Source organism: Artibeus jamaicensis, unplaced genomic scaffold, assembly GCF_021234435.1.
Source record: "Artibeus jamaicensis isolate MK-2021 breed Jamaican fruit bat unplaced genomic scaffold, CSHL_Jam_final contig_700, whole genome shotgun sequence".
NCBI lineage: Eukaryota > Metazoa > Chordata > Mammalia > Chiroptera > Phyllostomidae > Artibeus > Artibeus jamaicensis.
In genome coordinates this window covers 10,953,561-10,979,297 of record NW_026521930.1, presented here as the reverse complement: position 1 = coordinate 10,979,297, position 25,737 = coordinate 10,953,561, and the positions used below count along the sequence as shown (strand labels likewise).

The 25,737-nt window shown below is 51.4% G+C and overlaps 2 protein-coding genes and 1 non-coding gene across 14 annotated transcripts; all 3 read right to left on the bottom strand.

The window, feature by feature from the left end:
- Nucleotides 1-3,608: 3,608 nt before the first annotated feature.
- Nucleotides 3,609-3,681, bottom strand: TRNAR-CCG (transfer RNA arginine (anticodon CCG)). Its single transcript has one exon. It is a non-coding gene; the product is annotated as a tRNA-Arg (tRNA).
- Nucleotides 3,682-4,353: 672 nt separating this feature from the next.
- Nucleotides 4,354-10,810, bottom strand: LOC119056262 (putative caspase-16). Of its 6 annotated transcripts, XM_053671536.1 has the most exons (12): nt 10,722-10,810; nt 9,133-9,273; nt 8,851-9,046; nt 8,655-8,743; nt 8,154-8,407; nt 7,717-7,957; nt 7,412-7,579; nt 6,639-6,861; nt 6,200-6,316; nt 5,719-5,793; nt 5,115-5,218; nt 4,354-4,606 (listed from the first exon to the last, which is right to left on the bottom strand). In XM_053671536.1, exons 6-12 carry the CDS (start codon nt 7,876-7,878, stop codon nt 4,481-4,483), a joined length of 975 nt encoding a protein of 324 aa, XP_053527511.1. In that variant the 5' UTR covers nt 7,879-7,957; nt 8,154-8,407; nt 8,655-8,743; nt 8,851-9,046; nt 9,133-9,273; nt 10,722-10,810; the 3' UTR covers nt 4,354-4,480. The 6 variants fall into 6 exon arrangements, with proteins under 6 accessions (XP_053527511.1, XP_053527513.1, XP_053527509.1 ...); XM_053671538.1 differs by lacking the exon at nt 5,719-5,793; XM_053671534.1 differs by lacking the exon at nt 4,354-4,606 and having other exon boundaries at nt 5,125-5,793.
- Nucleotides 10,460-25,690, bottom strand: ZNF213 (zinc finger protein 213). Of its 7 annotated transcripts, none has more exons than XM_053671529.1 (7): nt 22,811-25,690; nt 14,549-15,049; nt 13,767-13,890; nt 13,496-13,566; nt 13,194-13,317; nt 11,435-12,089; nt 10,460-10,884 (listed from the first exon to the last, which is right to left on the bottom strand). In XM_053671529.1, exons 2-7 carry the CDS (start codon nt 14,945-14,947, stop codon nt 10,878-10,880), a joined length of 1,380 nt encoding a protein of 459 aa, XP_053527504.1. In that variant the 5' UTR covers nt 14,948-15,049; nt 22,811-25,690; the 3' UTR covers nt 10,460-10,877. The 7 variants fall into 7 exon arrangements, with proteins under 7 accessions (XP_053527504.1, XP_053527505.1, XP_053527503.1 ...); XM_053671530.1 differs by lacking the exon at nt 22,811-25,690 and adding an exon at nt 17,000-22,804; XM_053671528.1 differs by lacking the exon at nt 22,811-25,690 and adding an exon at nt 16,736-16,993 and having other exon boundaries at nt 14,549-16,422.
- Nucleotides 25,691-25,737: the final 47 nt, after the last annotated feature.

Below are 25,737 nucleotides of genomic sequence, written 5' to 3'. Positions count from 1 at the left end.
TTGGCCCTAGCTGGAGTAGCTCAGTGGATTGAGCGTGGGCCTGCAAACCAGAGTATCGTGGTTCGATTCCCAGTCAGGGCACATGCCTGGGTTGCAGGCCAGTTCCCAGCAGGGGACACATAAGAGGCAACCATACATTGATATTTCTCTCTCACTCTTTCTCCTTCCCTTCCCCTCTCTCGAAAAATAAATAAATAAAATATTTTTTTAAAAAAGATTTGCAAGTTTTGCTCAGTCGTGCCAGCAAAGACCTGGAGAATATGTGTGGAAATGGATCTAAGGGTGTTAGAGTAAGGTAGATAGGATATAATTTTGCACCTTGTGAATTTATTGATTTGGGTGCAGTTTCAGGAAAGCCTGTATTTAGCATGTTATCTCATGCAGCTGAATGTGGTTCTACCAGGTTTCTTGGTTGGTTGGCTGAGCGCTGAACTCAGTGGTGGCTTGTGTTTAATGAGATTAAGACGCACCTTGGCTGGTGTGGCTCAGTGGATTGAGTGCTGACCTGCGAACCAAAGGGTCACCAGTTTGATTCCCAGTCAGGGCACATGCCTGGGATGTGGACCAGGTTCCCAGTGAGGGGCGTGTAAGAAGCAACCGCACACTGATGTTTCTTTCCCTCTCTTTCTCCCTCCCTTCCCCTCTCTCTAAAAATAAGTACGTAATCTTTAACAACAATCAAAAATAATATGCAAGAGTGTCTCTAGCATCTACAGAAAGGAATCCAAAGAGCTGGAGGAACACAAGAGTCCCACTCATGGTTTGTAAAGGCAAAAGAGAACTATGCTTGGCCCCGGCCGGATGGATCAGTTAGAGCATCATCCCAATACTGGTACCTGAGACCTGGTGATCCCTGGTCAGGGCACATACAAGCATCAACCAATGAATGCATAAATAAGTGGAACGACAAGTCAGCTCTCTCTTGAAATCAATCAATAAAAATTTATAAAGAGCTCTAGCTGGTGTAGCTCAGTGGATTGAGCACGGGCCTGAGAACCAAAAGATAGTGGTTCGATTCCCAGTCAGGGCACATGCCCGGGTTGCAGGCCAGTTCCTGGCAGGGTTCACACGAGAGGCAACCATACATTGATATTTCTCTCCCTCTCTCCTCTCCCCCTCTAAAGATAAATAAATAAAATCTTTAAAAAATTATATATCTTGAAGGTGTGCAAGGTGATGATTTCATATACGTATACATCGTGAAATATTCATCACAGTTAACGAACACATCAGCTCACAGTTATCTTTTTTATTTTCTTTTTTATCCATGTATCTATCCACTGTTTAAACCAGGGCTTTCAAACTTTGTTGACCATGACGCACAGGAAGACACACATCGAACGTCACAACTCAGTACATACACACCCTCAGACACCCAACTGACATGACAGTTTCCAGAAATGGTATTTAGCTTCATTATGTAGTTACCTTTTCTTGTGTGTGAGAATGCTTAAGGTCTACTCTTGTAGCAAATATCAAGTATACAATACAGTATTTTTTTAATAAAAGAACTTCCATTTTTTTAAGGTTTTTAAATTTTATTTATTTATTTTTAGAGAGAGGGGAAGAGAGGGAGAAAGAGAAACATCAGGTGTGTGGCTGCCTCCTACAGAGAAGCCTGACCCACAACCTGCCCTGATTGGGAATCAAACCAGCAACCTTTTGGTTTACAAACCAATACTCAATACACTGAGCTATACCAGCCAAAGCTACAATCTGCTATTATTAACTACAGTTACCACCTAGCCCATTATTTTAAGGCAATCCAGTTGTTGTACAACTTAATCTCTAAATGAGTATTTATAAAATATGAGGACTTTTAAATGTATATGCAACCGCAATACAATTAACATCTAGAAAAATAAATGATTGCTGTATCATCAAGTAGAACAGGTGGTTATTGAAATAGTATAAAAGAAACCAGCATCCCTCTAAAAGAGTACAACTCTTATGAGAGGGTATAAGAATGTACAAAGTTCAGGTGAAAGGTGTGTCTGGCGGGCCCATTTTTAAAAAATCCCTTGATTTCCTTTACTAGTGAATAGTAACTTTCTCTTTTCACCCTTGGAAAGGGTTTAAAACTCAACTCTTTCTATCCTTTACCCCAGGTGGGACCCAAACCCACAATCCCTGGCTAAGGAGGCCAATGACTTATCCTTTAGGCCACCAGGGCTGACAAGTGAGAGCCTGTAATGATATTATACTAGTCTCTCTTTCCTCTCTTGTGTTTCCCGTGGGTTATATATCGTTCTCTGGTTTTATCCCAGCCTTTCTCGTACCCCTCTATTCCCACATTCGATCCGTATTCCCTCTCAGATCTTTTGCAACATCCTTGGGCTAAAAGAGACTGTGCATGTGCGGACGGAGCCCAAAGACCTGGGATGCAGGCGTTAACTCAGCTGGCTCATTGAATTGGGATACCATCCTCACTTACGGTGCTACAGGTGAGGGGATTAACCCCTGAAGAACCCTTTCCCCCTCCTTTTAGGAGAATCAGGGGCCGGAATAACTAGCAGCAGGAAGGCATTTGTTAATGCAACAGGTAGCATCCGGAGGAGAGGGGCACCAGTGAGACGCTTGAAAAAACTGCAGGTCTTTGTCTCCATCTTACACCCCACACTGCCCCTTAGACCCAAAGTGTTACCTGGGCCCAGGTCTGCACGGTTTTTAGCAGAGCCCAATAGCCTTAGGTCTTTGTCCTCAGGACTCTCCACACCAGCTCTGTATCTTCCCTGCTAGCCCAGTAGGAGAACAGGAGCCTCTCATATCATCAAAGAACCCTGCGTTTACTTTCCTACCATAAGATGGGTGTTCTTTCCCATCTATAAAATGTTTATCTTCATGACGTTTTTCTTCTTTATATTTATGAGCCCTCAATAAACCACTGGAACGTCACCAAATCGGAAAAGAGAAAGTGCTGTTCCACAGGAACCCGGGTCAGCTGCCCCGAGCACCCAGGGTGCAGTCTCCTCGCATTCCCCTGCTGGGGGCAGTTCTCATCCCCTGGGTCATTCACTTAGCCGGAGTCCCTTGGAGAGAATTCGGTTCCGTGGGTAGGGACGTTTTTCCTGGGTAAAAGAATGACTCAATCCTGGGCATACTCTTCATATTTAAATGTTAATATATACATATACACTCACATAGTAATTTAAGGGTACACTCTCAGTGCAAGAAATCGAAATAATGTATTTGATTTTTTTAAACATACTTTTATTGTGATAAATACATATATAATGTTAAATTTGCCATTTTAACCATTTAAAAATGTCTCAATATTGTGCAACCATTACCACTATTTCCAAAGCTTTTTCATCACAACAGTCTCTTACATTTCAGAATGCACCCGAGGGCAACTCCCCTACCCAACCCCCACCCCTAACAGTCCAAACCCTCATCTGTCACAGTTTTCTTCACTTGAACTATATGTCATGTAAACAATTTCCAGTGGACTCCTGGGTCCCTGGGCTTCAAGGTCTGCAGTGATCTCGGCTTCTTCCCACCAGCGTGAGTCCCCGGGGTGCCCTGAGCGTCAGGTCCTAGACCAGGGTAGGGAGCTGTCCAGAGAGGGGGAAAATTTTAAGAAGAGGGGGAAAAACCAACCTCAACAGCGACCACGAAGGGACTTGAACCCTCAATCTTCTGATCCGGAATCAGACGCCTTATCCATTAGGCCACGCGGCCCTGTGAAAAAAGCATTGTACAGCTTTTTCCATGAAGCTTGTCTAGGCGCCTGCGCGGTATGCATTAATGTGGATTCTCCGAGTGGATAGGAGCTCTGCTCCCCTACGCCCTTCGAGCTTCCCTGTGGGCGGGGCTTGGAGCTGGGCTCCTCCATTCAATTTAGCTCAGCCGGCAGTCCTGTTGTTGTGAATTCGAGACCTGGTCTGGCCTACGCTGCCACTCCTGCCTGGGGAGGTCCCTTCCGATCTCCTTCCCTACGATCTCCCAGCCCGCGGTGGGTCAGAAGGTGCCCCCTGCTCCTGCCATCACTGTGCTTTCCCCATCACGGCGCCGCAAAACCTGCAATGCTTTGCTCCGGAGCTGTGGCCCCAAACTGGACTGTGACAGTCGTGAAGGCAGAGCCCAAGTCTTCTGCTTTTCTACCGCTTGGCATGCAGGTGGGCTGGGAGAGAGATATGTACCCAAAGCTGCCCTTTCCCAGGACATCCAGCCCAGCCTAGCCCATTCTGGGTTCGTCTGGGATGCTGCCCACCCTCCCCCCGCCCCCATTTCCCCGCAGGCCCAGCATCTGGTTCCTAGAGACAAATGTGCCTTTACAAAGTGCCAGGCATGTTGTATATGTTCTTTCACTTACTGTCCCAACCCCCTGAAAGCAGGCACTACTCACGTATGCAGCGATCAACAGAGGTTTATTGCATGTCAGCTGCGCCCAGCACCCTGCTGTGATGCCCCTTTTATAGGTAAAGTAACCGAGAAGTGGGTGGGGTCCGTGGTGGCACTGGGGTATAGCCACCCACTGTCAGCACCGACTGGGTAGCTGCAGGCAGAGCCGGTGCCTCAGCGAGCTGCGGATCTCCAGGCAGGCTTTTCGGTGCTCATCACAGTTAGGACCCAGCACATCCAGCTCACACACCTGACGATTGACCTGCAAGGACCACACTCAGCCTGTGCCGTGTTTTCTGGTGCCCAGCCTGGCACCCAGTGCATTGTAAGGAAAGCTGCCTTGGTATTGTTGGGCCACACAGGGCCCAAAAGGACTAGCCATGAGTCCCCCTGCTCTTGTGAGGTATGCCCCACACCCAGCACGACAGGCTCCCCACCCAGCCAGCTCTCCCTCCAGCCGTACAGACCACACTCCACACCAGCCTCAATCTGAGGGGCTTCAGTTCCCTGCCAACCTGCAAAACTATTCAAACAAGCCAATCATCTCTTCCTGAAGGAAACAGGGAATACACCACCCCCTTCCTATAAGGCCCTGCTGGGGCACTCTGTGTTTCAGTGCAACCCTGAGCGTCCTTGTCTGGTGTGCAGGGCCCTCTCCCCAGGCTGTGAGTGCGTGACTAACAACTGCTGTGGGCATCGTGTGTTCGGCTGAGGAGAAGGATGCCATCCAGCCTCTCCTCCCTGTGGCCAGCCTGCATCCCCCAACACACCTCTGTCAGCAGCTCCAGAAGGTCTCCCCCGGGGGCAGCTCTGAGGACCTCCACCAGCATCTGGATGAAGTCTGAACCCTTCTCATCCCGATAAGCTACATAGCCTAGGCCAGGGGACCAGGGCCAGAGCGTCAGATTGGCCGACCAGCTGCCCTCCAACCCTCAGGGGCCAACTGATAGTAGAAGTGGGGGCAAGTAGACAGGACCCCAAGGCAAGGGAATGGGGCAGGGAGTAGGAATTTCTTGTTTCTAAATTAAGTTGTTGCGTGATATTTATGCAGTGAATACATATTCACTGTGAACACACAATGTACTGGGCACTGGGCAGGGCCCTGTACAGGCAGAAGTGCCCCGCCCTCATGAAACTTTCAGCCTGGAGGGAAAGATGCAGGTATAGCGCGTGGCATATCAGCCAGCAATGCACGCTCACCAGCATTACTATTATTATAAATAATAAACATAACAGGAAAACGGCCTAATTGCAACCAGATAGGTACCCTTGTGCCACAAGTGCCAAGCCCCAGTTGCCACCAAAGCCACTCCAGACCTCCAGCCAGGCTGCTAGGCCCTGTCTCACGGGGCTTCCGGATGGCCACCCCCTTACCCTCGGCAGCTGCATAGACCACTAGGGCGTCTGCTTGGTCACGGCTCCCTGGGGCTCGGCCCCTGAAGCTGCTGCCTGAAAGAGGGATCAAGCCCATTTACCCCACATCCCCGAACTCCACCAGCCCCAGGTTCTCCCTGAATCTGGCTCAAGGGCAGCACAAGGCAGTGGAAATAGTGCAGAGCAGGGAAGAGACACCAGAGTTCGAATTTCAGCCCTGCCACTTACCAGCTCAGTGACCTCAGAAAAGCTATTTTGCCTTCCTGACTCCAGGGTTGTTTCAAGGTTCAATTAGGGGAGAAGCCCTTGATTTTCAAGGTCCCTTGTGGTTTAAGATGGTTTTTCTTCCCATCCTCTTGTCAAAGTGGGGACAGAGGTGGCAGGAGGACCCAAGCTCAGAGCCCTGGAAATGTGCTCTGGATAGACAGCTCTGCCCAGCAGGCCCTGCCCAAGCCATGCTCCAGAAGGAAGGCAGACCCACCTCGGACATCTGCATAGACCTGGAGGACATCAGCGTGGGAGGGGGTGGCTGGTGCTGCCCACAGCCAGCGCCTGAACCAGGGGAGAGCAGTGCGCCCCATGCCAGCATCCCTGTGTCCTGGGAAAGGAGAGGACAGGCAGGTCCTTTCATTCAGCAGATACCTGGGGGGCCTCCGGGGGTCCAGCCCCCAGCCCCCAGAACTCTAGGCAGGCCTACCAGGTTGGAAACATTCTGAGCACAAAATGATAAATGCTGAGGGTGAAATGCTCAAGTTCATAGACTTGACCTCTAGGAGACACTGGAAGAGGGGGCAGGAAAAGGGCTAGTACTCAGGCTTCTGAGAGGAGGTGGGCCAGCTGAGGAAATTTAGGGCAGGATGAGCCAGGCTGGAGGCCAGAACCCGGCTGAGACTCCAGGGAGGGCCCCAGACACCACTCACTACCGCGGCAAGCCTGAAGCAAGAAGATCTTGGGGCAGCCCCGCAGGGCCCTGCAGCGGCTCAGCTCCCGCACAAACACTTCTGGCTGTACCTCTTGCCCATCGGCCCCCAGCAGCTGCCCCTGAGGCCCCCCATGAGCCATCAGGGCCACAAGGGCACAGCTCACAGGGCTCCTGTGGGTGTCCAGCCGCTCCTGGAATTGGACCAGCTCTTCCTGGAAAGCCTGACATAGGAACAAGATTGAGGCCTGGGCTATAGCCACTGCCCCTCCAGTTCCTGGGGGCCCTCCAGGTAGGCTTCTCCAGCCCCCACTCGCCCTTCCTTCCACCTCCTGCCAGCCTCCGGACCAGGAAGGAAGTCCTTCCAACCCCTGGTGCAAAGCCTGGCATGGCCTCATTGGAGGTAACATGTGGTAGGTTCTGCAACTGGTTCCCTGGCACCAAAAAGTTAAGAGGCCTGAGGGGAGGGCCGTGAGTTGGTGGGTTTTTGGGAAGGAAACTGAGATCCTTCCAGGAAAAGCCTGAGGGTCCAACTGGGGCCTTGAGCAGGATGGCAGAGAAACAGCCAGCCGGAGAAGCCACAGGAGCCCTGGAGACGGGGCTTCCAGAGGCAGGGGAGTGGATTCCCAATGCATGTAGCAGGGAGGATGGAGGCTAGACTTGGGGGTCACTTCCTGCCCACCGTGGCGAGAGGCCCACTAGAGAGTCCCCAGGGCCCTGGGGTCGGGACACTTTTTTTGTGAGCACCACCAGAGGTTCAGCGCTTCCGCTCACCTGAGCTGTAGGGTCTGTCCTCAGGGTGGTCTCAAAGCCCAGAGCCTGGCACAGGCCCCCCAGGGCATCCACATCGTGCTGGGCCCCAGGCCGGTCCCGGATCACAGCAAGGAGGAGGGCAGCCCTGTCCCCAGACATGTCATACTGAGCGCTGGGGCTGGGTTCTGGCTACGAACAAGTTAAGGTGCATCGAAAGTGGTCTGAGGACCTTACATCTCCTTGCCGCCCCCCGGCGAGGGTCTCCCTGAGCCTGTCCCACTTGTCACTGCTGCCACAGGGTGGGACACTCTCTCCTGCCTCCTTACCTCAGGCCGCCAGGGCTCCACGTTCCCCAGGCACAGTGTCCCCCGCAAGGAGCTCCGAAGGACTGGGCAGTAGACGACCCCCGAGGACTCTTCGGCTGTCCTGGAGAAGACCTGGCGAGGACGGAGCCAGAGGACCCTCATGGGGCCGTCCCATGGGAGCATGGTAGGGAGAGAACAGGAACCCTGGCTCCAGGGAATGACTCGGCCAGTCCCGTAGCTACTACGGTCTCTTTGGGGTCCCCTGCCATCAAAGGGACAAGAAAACAAATGAAGGAGGAGGAGGGTACAGGGGGCTTCTATTTCAGGTTCAAGATCATAAGCTCTCTGGACATGGACTATACAGTGTCCATACCACTGACTGCCACCTTTCAGGGGAAGGCACCAGTCTGGGGCGGGCTGAAGAGCAGAGCCAGGGTCCTGCGGGTCCCAGTTCTCACCTGCAGGACTACCCGGGGCCACTCAACCATCCAGTGAGAACTTTGGGTGTTGAAACCAGACCCAAATCACTCCCAATGCTGCCCTCCAGGGACCTGCAGTCTGATGGAACAGTCAGTGCCTGGACGAGGCAAACCGGTCTGGGCAGAGGTATGAGCCTTGACTCGGGGAGTTGCGAAGAAGGCTATCACTGACATTCTGGGGCTGCACGAGGCTGACAGGGACGACTAGGAGGCATGGCCAGCAGACGGAGGAGCTGGGGCAAAGGCATGGAGATGTGAAGATGTTGGAGTGTCTGGGGGATCCTGAGTGGGTGTAAGGAGGGGCGTGGGCGGGGGCTGAAAGGCAAGGCCGCAAGTCTGACACCACCGGTATAGACAACGAATTGCACAATGGTGTCATAGAATAAATGGATGGCAAGCATGTGAATGAATCTGTGTAACAGGCTCCAGGGAAGCAACTGGCACAGTCCCTTCCCTGAGACTCCCCATCTGGGGCCCCACCTCTGTCAGCAGCTGCAGCAGCGACCAGTGAGGGCAGTGGCCACAGAGTTCACACAGGCTAGTGAGGAAGGCTCCGGGCTCGGGGGCAGCTGGGTGGAAAAGTACAGCGTTGGCCTGGGGACAGAGGCTCGGCCTCCTGCCCACACACCCCTGATCTGCCCTGCCCCACGATGAGGGTCCCAGGCCAGCCACTCACCCCCAGGAGCACTCGAGAGCAAGAAGAAGACTTTGGGGCAGCCCCGCAGGGCCTCACAACCACTCAGCTCCCGAACCAACTTCTGTGGCTGCCTCAGCTGCCCACCGGGGGCCACCAAGGCCACTAGGATACAGCCCAGAGGGCCCCCATGGGCAACCAGCTGTTCCCGGAACCCAGTCAGCTCCTCAAGGAAGTCCTAGGGCAAAAATGAAGGGCAGGCCTGGGTCTGGGGAGGCCCCGCGTGGGGCTGAGAGTGCAGGCGGTAGGAAAGCTAGGACTCACCTGGGCTGAGGCCTCCCTCCTCCAGCAGCTCTCAAAGCCCAGGGTCTGGAACACACCCTCCAGGACAGCCACTGCAGAAGCCGATACCTCAGGGCTGCGGAGTGTCAGGGCCACCCTTGGACCCTGCACGCTGTACTTCCCCTGGGGAGAGGCAAAGCCAAAGTTGGGCTTGTGGGGCTCAGCTGGGAGCCAGGAGTGGGTTGGGCCAGGCGGTACCTCCTCCTACCTTTCTTCCTAGGCTGTCTTGAGCATCTGCCACTTGCGCAGCCACCCGCAGTGCCCCAGACACCAGGAAGGCCATGGTTGCCAGGTGGGTGCTTCCTCCAAGTGCAGAGCTCACCCAGTGCCTTGGATCCCAACCCTTGCCTTCTCCCTGATCTCTGACCTATCAGCTGCTTATGAGCTGAGCCAGACTTTGTCCCCTTCCTTGGAACCTTTGGGTCCCGGGCCCCACTCCTTGCTCTGTTCCTTGGGTGCAGCAGTCTGCTTCCTGGCTGGTACTGACATTCGCCTGCCTGCCCAGGAGCCAGTGACCAATCCTATTCTTAGCTCCTGGGCCACCTCTTATCTGATCTCATTACACCCCAGCATCTCCCTTCTGAGCCAACAATCAGCATCAAGAAAAGCTTTGCCCTGTTCCTGCCACCTGTCACCCCTACTCATTCACGCAAGGTGCTCACAGACATGTACACAGCGACCTCAAGCATTAAGGACAGGGAGTGAAGCGTACTGTCCCAGAGGGGAAAACCCTAACTGGAGTCAGCTGTCCATGATAAGACCCCAGTTGCTTCATCTGAGAGGTGGGTTCTGTCCCAGCAACCTCAGGGGGAAGCAAGTACTTAATTGGGGGGGAGTGGGGCTGGCTGAGGAAAGGCCTGGGGGGCAGAGAGGGTGGCACACAGACCAGGGAACAAAACATTTTGTCTCCAGCAGCCCCACCACTCCTCAGGTGAGTCTGCTGAGACCACTACCAGTAGGGGTGGAAGAAGCTCTGACATGAGTGGTCAGCGGGCAGTGCGGGAACAGGGGCCACTGACTCAGCAGGCCTCTTCCTAATGGATTCGAGCACACCACCACCCTGACCAGTCACCCTGTCTCCAAGCCTTTTTCCTCATTCACCAATGAGGAGGAAGTGGGTGGCCTGGAAAAGACCCCCAGGCCCCACTCAGCTGGGACAGGGAGCTGTCCCTGGCTAACGCGGGATTAGTCCCAAGGCTCGTGGCTGCCCTTTGGGCCCCACCCGGTAGCTGCCCCAGGACGACCAGGTCAAGAGACCAAGGGGTACAGAGTCTAGGTTCCCCCACCCAGCTAAGAGAACAGCCTGGAGGAAGCTTTAAAATTGTTTATTTTTGAGAAGAGAAGGGAGAGAGAAAGATATTACTGTATGCCCAGCCAACTGAGCCACACCAGCCAGGGCAGTGTTCCACATTTATCCGAATCTTTTTGCTACCCTTTTGAGGAAGGCTGGGCCAGCTCCTCTGGAGAACCCGTGCTTGTCCCTGTGATCTGCCCACAATGCAGACGTGGAATGCAGTGCCTGAGGGGTCAGTGACACAGCACTGACGGAGTGCTAGTGTGAAGTGCCATACCTCCGTGTCTCTGGAGGTGAGCGTGGGAGCAGAGGGTTTCCACTGGCCTGTTCATTCTGCACAGGAAGCCTCCAGTCTCTAGAGCCACCTCTCAAGGGGGAAATGGGTGGAGATCAGTGCCGGCAACTTCCGTGTCGCCAGGACAGGGCAGAGTGGTCATGGCCTGGAAATAGGAGGGGGTAGAGGCCAGAGAGCCCTTCAGGCCCCACCCAGGACCTGGATCCACAGGTCTGGGACAGCCTCCTAGAGCCTGTCAGCACCTTAGTGGTCAAAACTTGTCCTCCACCCCCGCAGGAAGGCACAGGTTAGGAGGGCGGAGGGCCTGGCCCATAGACCCAGCCAAGAAGGTGGGCAACAAAGAGCCACGGGGCAAGCAAGGTTGAGGGGAGTCTCTTGGATAGAGGACCCCAGGCCCTGGCGGAGTTTTCACACTTCCCTGCGGCCTCAGCCTTTCTCCCATACTGAGGCCCCTTGCTAGGAATGTGCTGGGGCTCTAGAAGGCCAAAGGGCAAGAGAAATCCCCAGGACGGAAGAATGGCCACGAGGTCACAGGGAATTTCCATTACTTGGGAGTGATGACCATTTCCATACTTGGGGCAGAGCGGGGGGCGGGCAGCGGGGGTTGTGACTGCAGGAGGTGGCTGCAGAGGGAAGTGGCCATCCTGCTACTCCGCCTCCCGGAAGATCCCTCCAGCCCTTACCCCACCCCTCACCCCACGGGTTGGGCCATTTTGGCATGCAGGCTCTGGTGGGCAATGAGGTGGGCGCGCTGCTTGAAGCTCTTGTCACACTCGCCGCAGCCGAAGGGCCGCTCGCCCGTGTGCACGCGCCGGTGGTCCAGCAGGTAGGAGCGCAGCGAGAAGCTCTTGCCGCAGTCACTGCAGCCAAAGGGCTTCTCGCCCGTGTGGATGCGCTGGTGGTCCGCCAGGTAGGCACTGCGGCTGAAGCTCTTGCCGCACGAGGAGCAGGAAAAGGGCTTCTGTCCGGTGTGCACGCCCTGGTGGCGCACCAGGTCCGAGGAGCTGCGGAAGCTCTTTTCGCACTCCTGGCACTTGTGCGGCTTCTCGCCGGTGTGCGTACGTTGGTGGCGCGCCAGGTCTGAGCCCCAGCGGAAGCGCTTGCCGCACTGGCCACAGCTGTGTGGCTTCTCCGCTGCCAGGTCCCGAAACTGGCGCCTGCGTGTGGGCGGCCGCCCCCGCCTGGACCCCGCCACCGGCTCCAAGGGCACCCCTGGCCGGGCCTCTCTCTCCCAGGACTCGGCCTCCTCAGCGCCCCAGGCCACAGTCACATCGTTGTCAGCCTGGCCTGGGAGCACCCTCACCGCCGCCTCCAGCCGGGATGGCCCCCTTTGGCTCTTGAGCCCCAAACCTGCAAGTGGAGAGGAGGCGGCCTCTTCAGTCCTGTCTGGTCAGGGCTCAGGGCTGAGGCAAGGCAGGAACAGACTCAGTGACAAGCACTTGGCTGTCAGGTTCAGAAAGTCCTAGGCGGGACTGGATGCAAGCTTCAGTTTCCTCGTCCATAAAATGGGACATGATGAAAGGCTGGCAGAGAAGCTATGCAGAGGCAGAAGGCAGAGGCAAGGAGTCTGCTTATTCTGCCCCAGTGGCACTTACTAATTATGCAACTAACCAATCTATACCTCCCTTCCACACGGGGGTCCAACGCCCCACTCTCTAAACCCGGCTATTCAAACTCTGAAACTGAACAGATGAAGGTAAAGTTCTTAAATGGTCCAAACTCCTCTCACTACTCGTTACCAGAAACTGAGGAACCACATGGGTTCAGCTACTGTGGTTTCTCTCACTACACCAGCTCTCGTCTTGTTGACTCGAGAATAGAGGTGCATCCACAGGGATCCCGACCCACACCCTTGAGTGGCTGAGAATTAAATGAGGGACCCCCAGGAAGCAGAAAGGCCCTGGCTTGGAGAGGGACCTCTACTGCACTGGGCCCAGGCCTCAGCGCACAGTATGTACAGTATGTACGTTCACTGTCAGCACCTCTTCACAGGGCAGCCTGAGGGGCCTGCGACCACCGTTTGGACTGAGTCCCAGCTCTGTCCCTTTGGTGTCCGTTGATCTGAGTTTCGGGTCCTTTGTCTATAAAACAAGGACAACACTTATGCACCAGTCTGTGAGAATCACCTGACAAAATGTTCATATGAATGCTCAGCAGAGCGCTAGCTTGTTGTGAGCACCCATCATGTTTTAATATATGTTCACAGCCAAAGAAAAATGAATATTAACACACAAAAAAGAAACTAGCCAGGGCTCTTGGAGAGAGCTGGCGAAAGCCCACTTTGGAGCCAGCTGAGAGGCAGTGAGGAGGAAGACTGAGGATTGCAGCAGGAGATGCTGAGGCATGTGGCCGGCCTGGGCCCCCGCTCTGCTGCTAGGACTGCCCTAGGAGGCTGCTGCCTCCAGCTCAAAGGAGCCAAGCATCCCAATGGTCCTGGCTGCACCTACGGCTTACCCAGGGCAACGTTCCGGGAGTTTTCCCGCTTTATGTCCCAGAAAAGATCCCGCTGAGCAGGGTCCAGGGACCCCCATTCTTCCTGGGAGAAATAGAAGGGAATATCTCCAAATGTCACAGGTCCCTGAAATGAGGAGAGAAACCCTACTCAGGGATACCTCACTCAGGACTCCCCAGGCAGCCACGGGTGGGGAAAGGAAGAGGGTTGGGATGTGGAACAGGAGGGAGCAGGGTGGATGGAAGAGGCTTCAAGAAGGAACGTGCCAATGGCCTCAAAGGGAACGAAGGGACTGGTAACTCACATGGATCTCAGAGGCAAGGCAGGCATTTGTTTTCTGTTTGGTACTCCCCTCTTTAAGAGCAGGAAGCTGGACTGAAAGAAAACAAGCCTCAGAGAGGCCGGCTGAAGCCAGGAATGAGAAACCCCACACACTTCTGTGCACGTGCAGGCACACACACGCACACACATGCCTAAGATTCAAGGAACAAGTACCTTCCTGCTGCGCCTGGGGTGATACCCGGGAAGGAGCCAGACCCCTGCCAAGCTGCTCTGCAGCCTACAAGCTTACTCACCACCATGGCTGTGCTGCTCCCAAGGTACAGGTGGCTGCTTCTGTGCTCCCACCTTTGGGGGAGGTGCCTTGGCCTGGGACCCCTGGACTGCAGCCTCAGGTTCTATCTCCTCTGTGGGCACATCCTGTGCAGGAACCACAATATGCTCATCAGCACCGAGACCAGACAGGGGAGACAGAATTTAATCGCTGGGAAGGAGACACAGGACATATCCCTCAGGAGGCTGGGGTTTGGGGTGAGATCAATACGGGGCCCCGGGAAAGCCCAGAGGAAAATGGGATACCAGGCACTGCAGTGTGTCCTGATCAAGCACAAGGCAAGAACTAGCACCCAAAGGATAGAACCACAGAGCCATTTAGCAAGGGAGAATGGGGGGGAGACCCTCCTGTGAAGGGCAGAACCTCACACCCCAGTCATCCATTAGCACATCCCCCGATGCTTCCAGAGTCAAGGACCCAATACCCCACAAGACAGTAGGGTTCACATGGACAGCTCTACCTTCTCATGCCCCCTCTGGTGCTCTCACTATGCACATCACTGTATCCCCAGTGCCTGGCCTAGAGTAGAACATGAATAAACAATTTGCAGAGCCTATGTGGAGCTAAAACATGCCTTCCTGGAACATGCCCACTTTGGTCTTGTTCTGCCCTCCAAAGTCACCAAAAAGAAACCAGACTCATTTGGACAGTGCCTTTCAGACAGGCAACACCTGCCTATGAATGCTCCCTCTGGCTCTCAGTGCCCACCACCCCTGGCAGACTCAAATGGGAGGCGCCCCTCACCTGTGGCCATGCTTTCACTGGCTGCTTCTGCAGGTCCTCCACCAAGGCAACAGCTTCCTCACCACTCCCTGGGCACCGCTCCCGCACCCAGTCCTGGACACTCCCAGGCAGCACACTCAGGAACTGCTCCAGCACAAGCAGCTCCAAGATTTGCTCCTTGGTGCGAAGCTCAGGTCGCAGCCAGCGGCAGCAGAGCTCCCACAGCTGGCTGAAGGCCTCATGGGGCCCACCCACATCCCTGTAGCAGAATTGCCGGAAGCGCTGGCGGCAGGCCTCAGAATCCCTGCCATCCTCTTGCTGGGCAGAGTCCTGATCCCAGGAGGAATCTTCCACCTTCACAATGAGAAGCCCTTCTCCCTCCCCTGGGGCCTGGTCCTGAGGCTCCATGGGGGCTGCCATTCCCCTGGCCTAAGGCTCAGGGTTGCTGGGCCTCAACCCAGGAGCCTGCCCTTCAGTGTCCCAGAGGGATTTCCTGTGGCAGCTGGGCCAGCATCTGGACTCCTAAGGAAAGAGCAAAATAGCAGGAGCAGGGGAGGTACAGAAGCAAACACCAGCCTGGAGAGACATCCAGGGACTCTGGCTTCTATCCTTTACTGGCCCTACGGCCTTTTTTAGGCTCTCCAGTAATGTCTTGTTTGTGTGACAGTCTCCCACCAATACAGGCTCACAGCCCCTTATCCTCAGCTCTGAAATCCCAAACTCCCAGGTTTTTACCATCTGGTCTACTGATAGGAGCAAGTTTTTAATCTCCATTTATCACACTTAAGTGTTATGTTTTATGGCATAAATATTAATGTATTTGTTGTTTGTAAAAATTTATCAAATTTATCCTTACTATGTATATTTCTGTATGTGTATTGTACTTCAATAAAAAAAATTAACATGTTTGATTGTTGACCATTGCCCTAGATTCTGTTGGCAGGGGTTACCCAATATACCACATGTACTGTATTATCTTTCTCAAATTTGAAAACTTTTTTTTTCAATTGAATTTATTGTGGTGACATTGGTTAATAAAATTATACAAGCTTCAGGTACACAATTCTACACCATCTGTATAATGTTTACCAACCCAAGTCTCCTGCCATCACCATCTGTTCCCCCCTTTACCTTCTTCTACCTGCTTCCACCACTCCCCTCCCCCTTCGCTCCAGCATTCATCATACAGCAGTCTAGTCCAGGAGTCTTTCTTTTTTATCTCTGCTTAATCCTTTTGCTCTTCTCACCCAGCTCCCAACCCCCTCTCCTCTGACAGCTGTCAGTCTGTTCTCTGTACCCTTGAGTCACAAATTGAAAAACCTTTGAATTCCAATCACATGTGGCCCAGGGGTGTTGGAGATGGGTTCACAGGCACCAGGCACCTTCCTAAGCCATTTTTAGCCACGGGTGCATGTGAATGTGTGACATATTTATACCTTATATTGCCACTCTTCACAAAAGTCCTGAAACGTGTGTATTTTGGAACTTTGTTTTTTTGTTTCTATAAAGAAGTGACACAAACCACTGTAGTTAAAATGGGGGGATTTTCACAATGCAGAAATACATAAAAGAGAAACTCTCCATTCCACAATGCTGTGCACCCTCCCGTTAACAATCTGACATTTGAACTCTCAGGCCTTTCCCTGTGCACTTACTAAAAGTGTACCTATAGAAATGAAAAAGAAAAGGTGTTTTCGTGTTTTCACATAAATGAGGTCTTATTGCACAAACTATTTTGAAATATGCTTTCCCACCTACAATGCTTCTTCATTAGCTGCTCTAGAAGACTTGGCGGTTTGGATGTATTCCAGTTTTCTGAACCAATACCCGAGTAAGGCATTCAGGTTGGTTCCAGTCCTTTTCTCGACTGCACACTAAGCACTTTGTTCTTTTTCCTTTTTTTAATTTTTATTGATTTTACAGAGGAAGAGAGAGGGGGAGGTAGAGAGATAGAGATAAAGAGAGAGAGAAACATGTATTTGTTGTTCCACTTATTTACGCATTCATTGGTTGCTTCTTATTTGTGCCTTAACTGGGGATCAAACCTGCAACCGCGAGGTACCCGGACGACGCTCTAACCAACTGAGCTATCCAGCCAGGGCAAGTACTTTATTTTTGTACTCTTCACAACACCCCTCCAAGGTACGCGCTCCATTCTCATCCTCTAGTGACGGAGGACGCTCCGCTCAAAGAGGGCCAGGGACTCACCAGGGTCGCTCGGCAGGACGCGGCAGGCGGAAAGGCGGACCCGGCAGGAGCCCTGTGCTCGGTCCGCAGCAGCTTCGCCTGCGCGGAGCTGAGAGGCGGCGGGGCAGGGAGGGGTACATACGCCCCGGCTTCCCGCAGCACTTTTCAGCGGTGCGCCCCACTCCGGCCTCTGCCTGGAGGCGCGGACCCCACCCACCCGAAAACCCGTTCTCGACCTCGGCGTCCCTAGGCCCTTATCAACGGTCCCGCCCCCGAGCCTCACACCTCCCACAGCCGCCCAGGCGTTCCCAGTTCCGCCGTCAGATTCGGTACCGGAAGTTAGCGCGGAGCTCTCCGGGAAAAGTCATAGCGCATGCGCCACTCTAAGCACTCGGAACTACATCCCCCAAGAAGCCGTTCTCCCATTGAGCTAATGTTAAACCTTGATAGATGGCCAATGAACTTGGAAGAATTTACAAGGTTGACCAATCAGAAGGCATTGGTACCAAGCGCGACAACACCTCTGCCCGTGGGATGTGATCTGCTTCTAGATTCCTGCTGTAATCGTTCTTGGTTTACCCTTCAGGTTTTTCTGCTGCTCTGACTCGTTGAGCAGGGGAAAATGCAGCCTGGTGAGGAGCACGGAGCCTCCTGTGGTTACTCTCCGTCCCCGAGCGTGAGCCGGGGTTGCTCAGCAGAGTTTTCTACAGGCGGGTACTCTTGACACCAGGGAGTCCCGCGCTCTCCCACCAGCAACTCTGGAGCGGAGGGAGTCCCCGGGCCGGACTGAATCTAGAGCCGGCGAGCTGTGTCCGGAAGTTCTGGGTTCAACTGCCCACATATTTGGGACCTGCTGCCACTCTTTCTACTTACTCTACCTGGAGATCTGAGGCTCCAGATACTTTTCTGAAATAGAAAAAGCTTTATGTTGATTATGCAAGCACTGCATACTTAGTGTGGAAATTAATAAAATATGGAAAATTATAAAGGTATCAATATTCACAAGGCTAGGTTCCCCACTCTGCTCAAACGTCACTCCCTCAAAGTGTCTTTCCCTAACTAAACAGCACATACATACCCGCCATCGCTCTGCCCTTATTTTTCTTTCTTTTATCAGTACCTGACATTTTTGTAATATTCATCTCTTACTACTCAACTAAGCTCCATGAAGTCACACTGTTTTCATTGCCCTATTCCCAACACCTAGAATTGTTTCTGGCACAATATCTGTTGAATAACTGAAGTTTTAAAATACTTCTAATAAGGCCATTCAGAAATAAGCACTCAATATTTTAGTCTGTTCTGCATCTATGAATATTTCCTCTTTAAAGAATAGATTTTGTTTATTTTTAGAGAGGAAGAAAGGGAGAAAGAGGGAGAGAAATGACCAGCTGCCTCCAGCACCCCCAACTGGGGGCTTGGCCCACAACCCAGGCATGTGCCCATATCAGGAATCCAACTGGTAACCCCTGGGTTTGTAGGAGGACCCCCAACCCACTAAGCCACACCAGCCAGGACATGAATATTTCTAACATAAATCTGGAATCATTCTATATAAGTAAAGGTTTTTTTCCTTTTTATTGAATCTTTGGGGTGACACTGGTTAACAAAATCAAGTCTCCTTCCATCATCACCATTTATCTCCTTTACACCCTCCTCCACATAGTAAAGTTTTGTTGACTCAGTCTATCAGGGATATTTTTCCATATCAACATTTATAAATAAAAGAATTAATCTGTTTCACAAGCTGCATAGTATCCCATAGCATGGGAGTTCCATATTTTATTTAAAGCCCCTTACTCTTAGATATTTAGTTTCCACTTTTCTATATTTCTACATACCCCTTGATGCATTTGCTCAAGAAACTTGCTGGAGGGTATGAGCCAAGAACAATCTACGAAGTGGATGCTACTGGGCTCCCCCTCCCTTTAACTGCCTCACTGGAAAACCACATGGGAAGAAGGAACTTAAAGTCCCCTTTTACACATGTGGGCCTTACAGTGTTCTTCCAAATCCCTCTGTTGGCAAACACTAACATCAAATTGGCTAGCAAAGGAGAAATGTCTAGAGGACCTGGCCGCCTTCAGTATCACAAAGCAGGACAAAAAGAGAGTTTGGGGGACTGAGAGACAAATTAGTAACTCACACACATACCATATATTCTACTGGGCATTATTGGTAGATGATAATTGTAAACAACATTGAAATTGACAACCTAATTGCAGTTTATTTTCCTCTGATAGTTTTATTTTTCTAGCTAGAAAATATAGCCTATAATTTAAAAAATAAAATTTCTGCCATAAATGTATTTTCACTTCCAGAATTTATTATATTCATTATGGCCTTAGTCTTATAGTATTGTCCAGAACTCCCTAAATAATGTTAGAACAGCAGACATCATTGCCTTGGTTAATGAAAATACTTTTAATGATTTATGATTGTTTATTATTTGCCTCTGATATATAGCCATAATCATATTAAGAAGCACCTATTCTCATTTGTAGCAAAAAGACAACTAGTTCTTCCCCAGTATCAGTTTGCCCCTTCTATAGTAAGAATTTTTTTATGGGTCCTGGCTGGTGTAGCCCAGTGGATTGAGCACAGGCTGCGAACCAAAGGGTCACGGTTCAATTCCCAGTCAGGGCATATGCTGGGTTGTCTGCCCAGCCCCCAGTGGGGGCCATGTGAGAGGCAACCACACATTGACTTTCTCTCCCTCTCTTTCTCCTTCCCTTCTCCTCTCTCTAAAAAAAATATATATATATATTTTAATTTTTTGATGGGCACATGTCCATTCAGAACAAAGAGTATATTTTCCCAGCCTCTCCTGCAGCTAAGTATGGCCATGTAATTAAATTGAAGCCAATGAGATGTGAGCAGACGTGATGCATGAATCTCACTGGAAAGGGATGGGTCATGTCTTGCTAGTCTCTTTTCCCCAACTGCTTGCAGGAATTTAGATGTAGTGCCACGGATCATGCAGATGAGAGTAACACCCAGGGTGTCAAAGCAATGAGACAGAAGGTGCCTGGACTCCTGATGACTATGCAGCCACCCAACTAGCCCTGGATGTAAACCCAGGCAGGTGATGTTAGAAAGAGATATCATGTTTAAGCCACTGTTATTTTGGATCTCTATTACAACCAGAATGTATACCCTGTCTAGCACTACTGCCTACTAAGAGTTCTTTCATTAAAAATGGAAATAGAGCCCTGGCTAGTGTGGCTCAGTGGATTGAGTGCCAGCATGTGAAGCAAGGGGTCACTGGTTCAATTCCCAGTCAGAGCATGTGCCTGGGTAGCGGGCCAGGTCACTAGTAGGAGGTACGCAAAAGGCAACCACACATTGATGTTTCTTTTCCTCACTTTCTTCCCCCCTTCCCCTCTCTCTAAAATAAATAAATAAAATCTTTTTTTTTATACTACAGCTTTTTCTTTTTAACATTTTATTTATTTATATTGAGAAAGGAAGGGAAGGAGAAAGGGTAGGAGAGAAATATCAATGTGTGGTTGCCTCTCATGCGTCCCCTGCTGGTAACTGGCCTGCAACCCAGGCATGTGCCCTGACTGGGAATGGAACTGCAATCGTGTGGTTCGCAGGCCGGCGCTCAATCCACTGAGCTACACCAGACAGAGCAAATAAAATATTTTTAAAAAATAGAAATAGAGCCCTAGCCAGGTGACTCAGTTGGTTGGAGAGTCACCCTGTGCACCAAAAGTCTGCAGGTTCAATCCCCAGTCAAGGCACATACCTAGGCTGCAGGTTCAATCCCCAGTTGGGGTGTGTATGGAAGGCAACCGATTAATGTTTCTCTCTCACATTGAATTTTTTCTCTCTCTTGTTCCTTTCTTCCCTCTTTAAAATCAGTAAACATATCTTCGAGTGAGGATTTAAAAAAACAGAAATAAAAAAATAGATATTTTTATAATGCTCCTTTGGGATATTGAATATTCAGAATTTCTATCTCCTTGACTAAATGTTTTTTTTTGTTTGTTTGACTAAATGTTGATGGTTATTTTTTCCAGGAAATCATCCCTTTCATCTACAATTTGAAACTTATTAATATAAAGTTGTACATAGTACTCCCATTTGATTAAAAAACTTAAGGCTCTGGCCAGGTGGTTGTTAGTTAGAACATTGTCCTGATATATCAAAGTTATGAGTTTGATTTTTGGTCAGGGCACATACAAGAATCAACCAATGAGCCCTGGCTGGTGTGGCTCAGTGGACTGAGTGCCAGCCTGCACTCAAAGGGTCACTGGTTTGATTCCCAGTCAGGGCACATGTCTGGGCTGTGGGCCCGTTCTCCAGTCAGGGGTGTGCAAGAGACAACCACACATCGATGTTTCTCTCCCTCTCTCTCTCTTCCTCTCTCTCTACAAATAAAGAAATAAAAAATCTTTTTAAAAAAGAATCAACCAATGAATGCATAAATAGGTGGAACAACAAATCAATGTGTGTCTCTTTCTCCCTTCTTCTCTCTGAAATTGATAAATTTTTAGAACTTTTAGTTTAAACCCTGGCTGGTGTGGCTTAGTCAGTTGGGCATCGTCCTGCGAATCGAAAGGTCACCAGTTCGATTCCTGGTCAGGGCACCTGCCCAGTCAGGTTCAGTACCCTGAGGTGTGAGTGGAAGGCAACCAATCGATGTTTTTTGCCCTCTCTTTCTCCCTTCCTTACCTTATCTCTGAAATAAAAAATAAAATATACATAAAAAAATCTTAAATTTAAAATCAGCACGTATAAATCCTTGGTTTGCGATCCTGAAGTGGCACTTTTAATGATGCTGCGGCAGGAAGCAGGCTAGGAGCCCGGGTTTCTGTTGGCTGTGTAGATTAGGGCTCCCACACTGGCCCTGCCACAGGCTGCCTACCTCTGGCCCACCTCCACACATTATCTTGAAAAATACACTTGAGTCTTGTTTTAAGACCCTGTTATTTTGGATCTCTGTTATTTGGAGTTGAGCTGAATCCTGACTCACTACCTCATAGGGTTATTATAAAGATTAAATAAAGGAGAGAACACAAGTGGACCACTTATCACAATATTAACTCAACATTCAGTAAGTGCTCGATAAAGAGTGGTTAGCCCCAGAGAATTATCATCACTAGGAACCTGTAATGGGCATGACCACAGGAACATAAGAGTATATGAGAGGCTGCAGGAAATAGGCCCTCTGGGCATTTTCCCACTTTCCCCTCTAGATTACAGTCCAACTTTGGTCTGGTCAGTGCCCTGTTCACTTATATTAACCTTCACGGCTGGCCTGGCGCTTTATTAGTTGAGAACAGAAAAACTGGAGTGCTCCAGGAGTTGCAGGTCAGAGAGCACTGCATTTGGAGCCCAGGCAGGGGCGTGAGCATGAAGGCTGGACCATCCTTATTACCTCCCATTCTCCACTCTCCATGACAGGGTTCACCAACCCCGCAGCGGCGACTGGTACTGGTCGGTGCCTTTAGGATCCAGCAATGAGCAAAAACAGCAGGTGGGGAGTGTGTGAAACTCACCTGAGTGCCCCCCCCCCCGCCCCGCCTCCGTCCATGGAAAAATCGGTCCCTGGTGCCAAAAAGGTTGGGGACCGCTGCTCCATGAGACACCAGAGGGAAACCTCAGGCCACTGCCCCTCACAAGTCTCACCTCTCTAGCTTCCCCTCCCTCCCACCAGGGTTGTCATTTCAACTCATGGAACATCAATCTCTTCCTGGCAGGGCCTTTATTCATTTTGTTTTCCTAGCTTAGAAGGTTCTGCCCTCAAATTCGTGTAAAACGGTATCTCGTCATTCTTTTAAGTCTCAGCTTAAATGTCCCCTTCTTGCCTTCTCTATCAGTTCCTAGAATCCTCCATTGCTTCACCCACCCTTTCTTTCTGGCATTTGTCACTACTTCAAATTAATGTACGTGTCATTTATCTGCTTGCCAGTCTGCACCACTACAGCCAATCCCATGAGGACAAGGTTTTTGTCTGGCTTTTTCATCAGTTATTCCTCAACATTTAGCAAAGAACCTGGAACGCGTTCATTTCGTATTTGAAAAATGAATGAGTGAATGAAGCTATGACCCTGTTTAACGTTTCCACGCCTTTTACCACCCCCTCACCTCGCTCTGGCCTCCTCAGTTTACCCGGCTCCCCCTGAAGACCAGTCTCCCAGGCCATTGTCGCACTCGCGCCCGGCTCTCACTGGCAGCACCGTCGGGCTGTGCTCCGAGCTTGGACCTGTTAGTGCCAGCCAGAGGCGTCGGGACTGGGGCCCGTGCAGAGGTCGGGACTCTCCCTGTACCGCTTACGAGACAGCATCAGGGCCCAAAGTGGCTGCCAGGATCAGGCTCCAGGGGTCTCTGGGACAGCAACGAGATGCTGAGGCTCGTATGAGAAGCCGGTAGTGGCCCCGGCCCTTCTTCAACATCCTGTCTAGGACGGTAGGAGGTTTGGCATCTCTGTGATAGGCCCAGGGCAGGCTCTGGAGGCTGAAAGGTTCACAACGAAGCCCAGAAGTCCCATCCTGGGTCATGGGTTCTTTCTGCAACTGACGCGGGATGAAGGGGGAAGTCAAGAGCCTCCAGACAATAGCCCCATCAACTGCGCAGCTTAGGGGCCTAGCGGGTGGGAACCAAAACTGTCCTCGGAAGTTGTCAGCCGTGATAGGCCAGTTTTAATAGTGCCCGCCTCTTTCCCCGACCTAGACACTTGATTGGCTAAAGGCAGAGGGAGAGGCAGGGCCTTCCAGAACAGGCCCTCCCGGCTAAGACCAACGGGTGTGGAGGGCTCCCGGGGACCCCAAGGGGTTTTCAGACCTCACTGCCTAGCTCGGGAGGAGCTATCCCAGGCAAACGCTGCACTGAAGCTGACACCTCCGCGCTGCGAGGGCTGCGTGACCAGCTGGCCGAGTGTCCTCAGCCAGGATCTGGGATGCGTCTAGGGCTGCACAGGGTAGAGGTCAACCGTGAGTATCCAGGTCGGGTTCGGCAGTGCCCTAAAATTGGTTTGTCAGGTGTGAGAAGCAAGGAGGAAGCAGGCTGGACCTCTAAGCCTCCTCAATCAATACCCAGAAATACCAAGATCCCCAGCCTGCTCTCAGTGGCGCTCCATCAGTTACCAAGAACACCCTTCACCCTGATATTCTAGGCCCTTCCACAATGCCCCAGATACATCCTCAGTCTTAGTTGCTCTTGTGAAATATTTTCCAAACTGCCAAGTTCCACTCTTAAAATGCTCTCTCCTGGTCTGTGCCAGAATGGTGACCTCTGGATACACACCTAGGAAGGAATGGACAGACCTGTGGGTTCTTGAAATCACACCCCTCTGCACCCTGCTGTGAAAAGGGAAAACCATTTCTCCTCCATGCTGTGGTCTCTGAGCTCTTCATAGGCCAGGGTGGAGCTTTTAGATGACTCCTTGGCTCATGTGACAGACCTCTGAGTGGTTCAAGTCCTGACATGCTAGCTGTGAAGCCCAAGGAAGCAAATAGCAACTGCCCGAGTGAATATTCCTTGCTAAGCTTGTGCCAAGTGATGGCAGCTCCTAGTGTTGTTTTAAATCTTCTTCTGCCTCTGTCTCCTTCATTAGAAAACCAGCTCCTGGGGGCAGCAAGCCTGCTTTTTGTGTGAGCCGCATCAGCCCTCACCCTGAGCCAAGCAGAGAAATCCCATTTCTGGCTGTGAGCAGAGCCATGAAGATGAGCAGAAGGGAGGAAACTGCTTTCTTCCTCACCAGCAATTCAACCCTAGATCTCACTGAGACCACCCAGACACCAAGTCCTGCCCTGGCTCCTACTAGTCACCAGCTTCCTGGCTCTCAATGATTACATGCTCCTTGCTCTCCCCATCTCCAGTCAAGTCCAACATGCTAGGAGGTCAAATCTGCTGTCTTACTCTTTTTAGACAGCCCTGCCTCATAATATCATGCATTATTAGACAGTCAATAGTTTTTGGGGTATGTGGAAATAGGGGTATTCTTTACATGGTAAAATTCTTGGCCCTGAACCTCAGCTTCCAGCTTTCTGGTTGTGTGGCTTTGGGAACGTTAATGGTCTTCTCTCCCAGCCTCGGTTTCCTCATCAATAAAACTAGGATAAAATCCACTGCTCAGCGTTGTGGATAGTAGAAATGACATATATGGGGTGGTTGGCCCCAAGCCTGGCAGGACAGCTGCTCAACAACTGGCAGCTATTATTACTATTCTCAGTCTGCCATCCTGTTCAAGCCACTTTGTCCCTTAGGACCTGGAAGCCAACCAGGGCTGCGGCCACCCTGGTGGCTCCATGATCCAGAGACAGGTGGGGTCTCGATGACCTCTGTGATGCACACATCAAGGTCAGAACTGCATGTTATCCTAGAAGCTAAGCTGCAAATCTTGGATAATAAGCAGGTTGAGCCCACCCCTCCCAGGAAAAACAGAGAATAGGAAATAGAAACTACGGAAGTCTAAAACCAGAAGGCCAGGAGTCAAACCACCAGGCATGGCTGGGTATGGGTAGGGCGATTATAAAGGATGTGTGTGAAGAGGCTAAGGAGGGACACTGGTCCCTGGCAAGTGTGGAATTCTCACTGGATCACCAATGGGCCCCAGGAGCAGATGCAAAATGTCCAGCCACAAAACTTGGCTGCAGTGCCTGAACCAGGAGACAGGGCAGGTAGAACACAATAAGTATGAACTCCCAAGCTGGCTCTGCCTCACCCTTGGCTCCCAAAAAGCCAAGGGAGCCAGGGCTCAGTGGGCAATGCCCCTGGGATGAAACTGAGGCAACAGCAGGGCACCCAGAAAGGGGTCCACAATTCCAGAAGTGGTTGGTTAGGTTCAGGTCTTAAAACCTCTATGCTAAGAAGCTTCTACCTGGAGAATTATGATCCCCACTATCTGGACTGGGGTCCAAGCCAAGTCAAGAATGGGGGAAGAGGGTGCCCAAGCCCTGAAAGCGATGACTCAGGGATGCCTTAGTGAGGATATGTCATGGACCCAGGAGCCTCCCACAGTCTGGGGTCATCCACCAGCTCCCCTGACCACCCCATACCTCCCTACCCCCACC

Coding starts and splice junctions, on each gene's coding strand:
- LOC119056262 (XM_053671534.1), bottom strand. CDS start 7,878: ATGCTCCCATGGGACGGCCCCATGAGGGTCCTCTGGCTCCGTCCTCGC. Junction 7,580..7,716: donor TGGAGCCCTGGCGGCCTGAG/GTAAGGAGGCAG, acceptor ACTTGTTCGTAG/CCAGAACCCAGCCCCAGCGC. Junction 6,862..7,411: donor GGACAGACCCTACAGCTCAG/GTGAGCGGAAGC, acceptor TTCCTATGTCAG/GCTTTCCAGGAAGAGCTGGT.
- ZNF213 (XM_053671529.1), bottom strand. CDS start 14,947: ATGGCAGCCCCCATGGAGCCTCAGGACCAGGCCCCAGGGGAGGGAGAA. Junction 13,891..14,548: donor CAGTGAAAGCATGGCCACAG/GTGAGGGGCGCC, acceptor GTTCCTGCACAG/GATGTGCCCACAGAGGAGAT. Junction 12,090..13,193: donor CTCCCGGAACGTTGCCCTGG/GTAAGCCGTAGG, acceptor CTCCACTTGCAG/GTTTGGGGCTCAAGAGCCAA.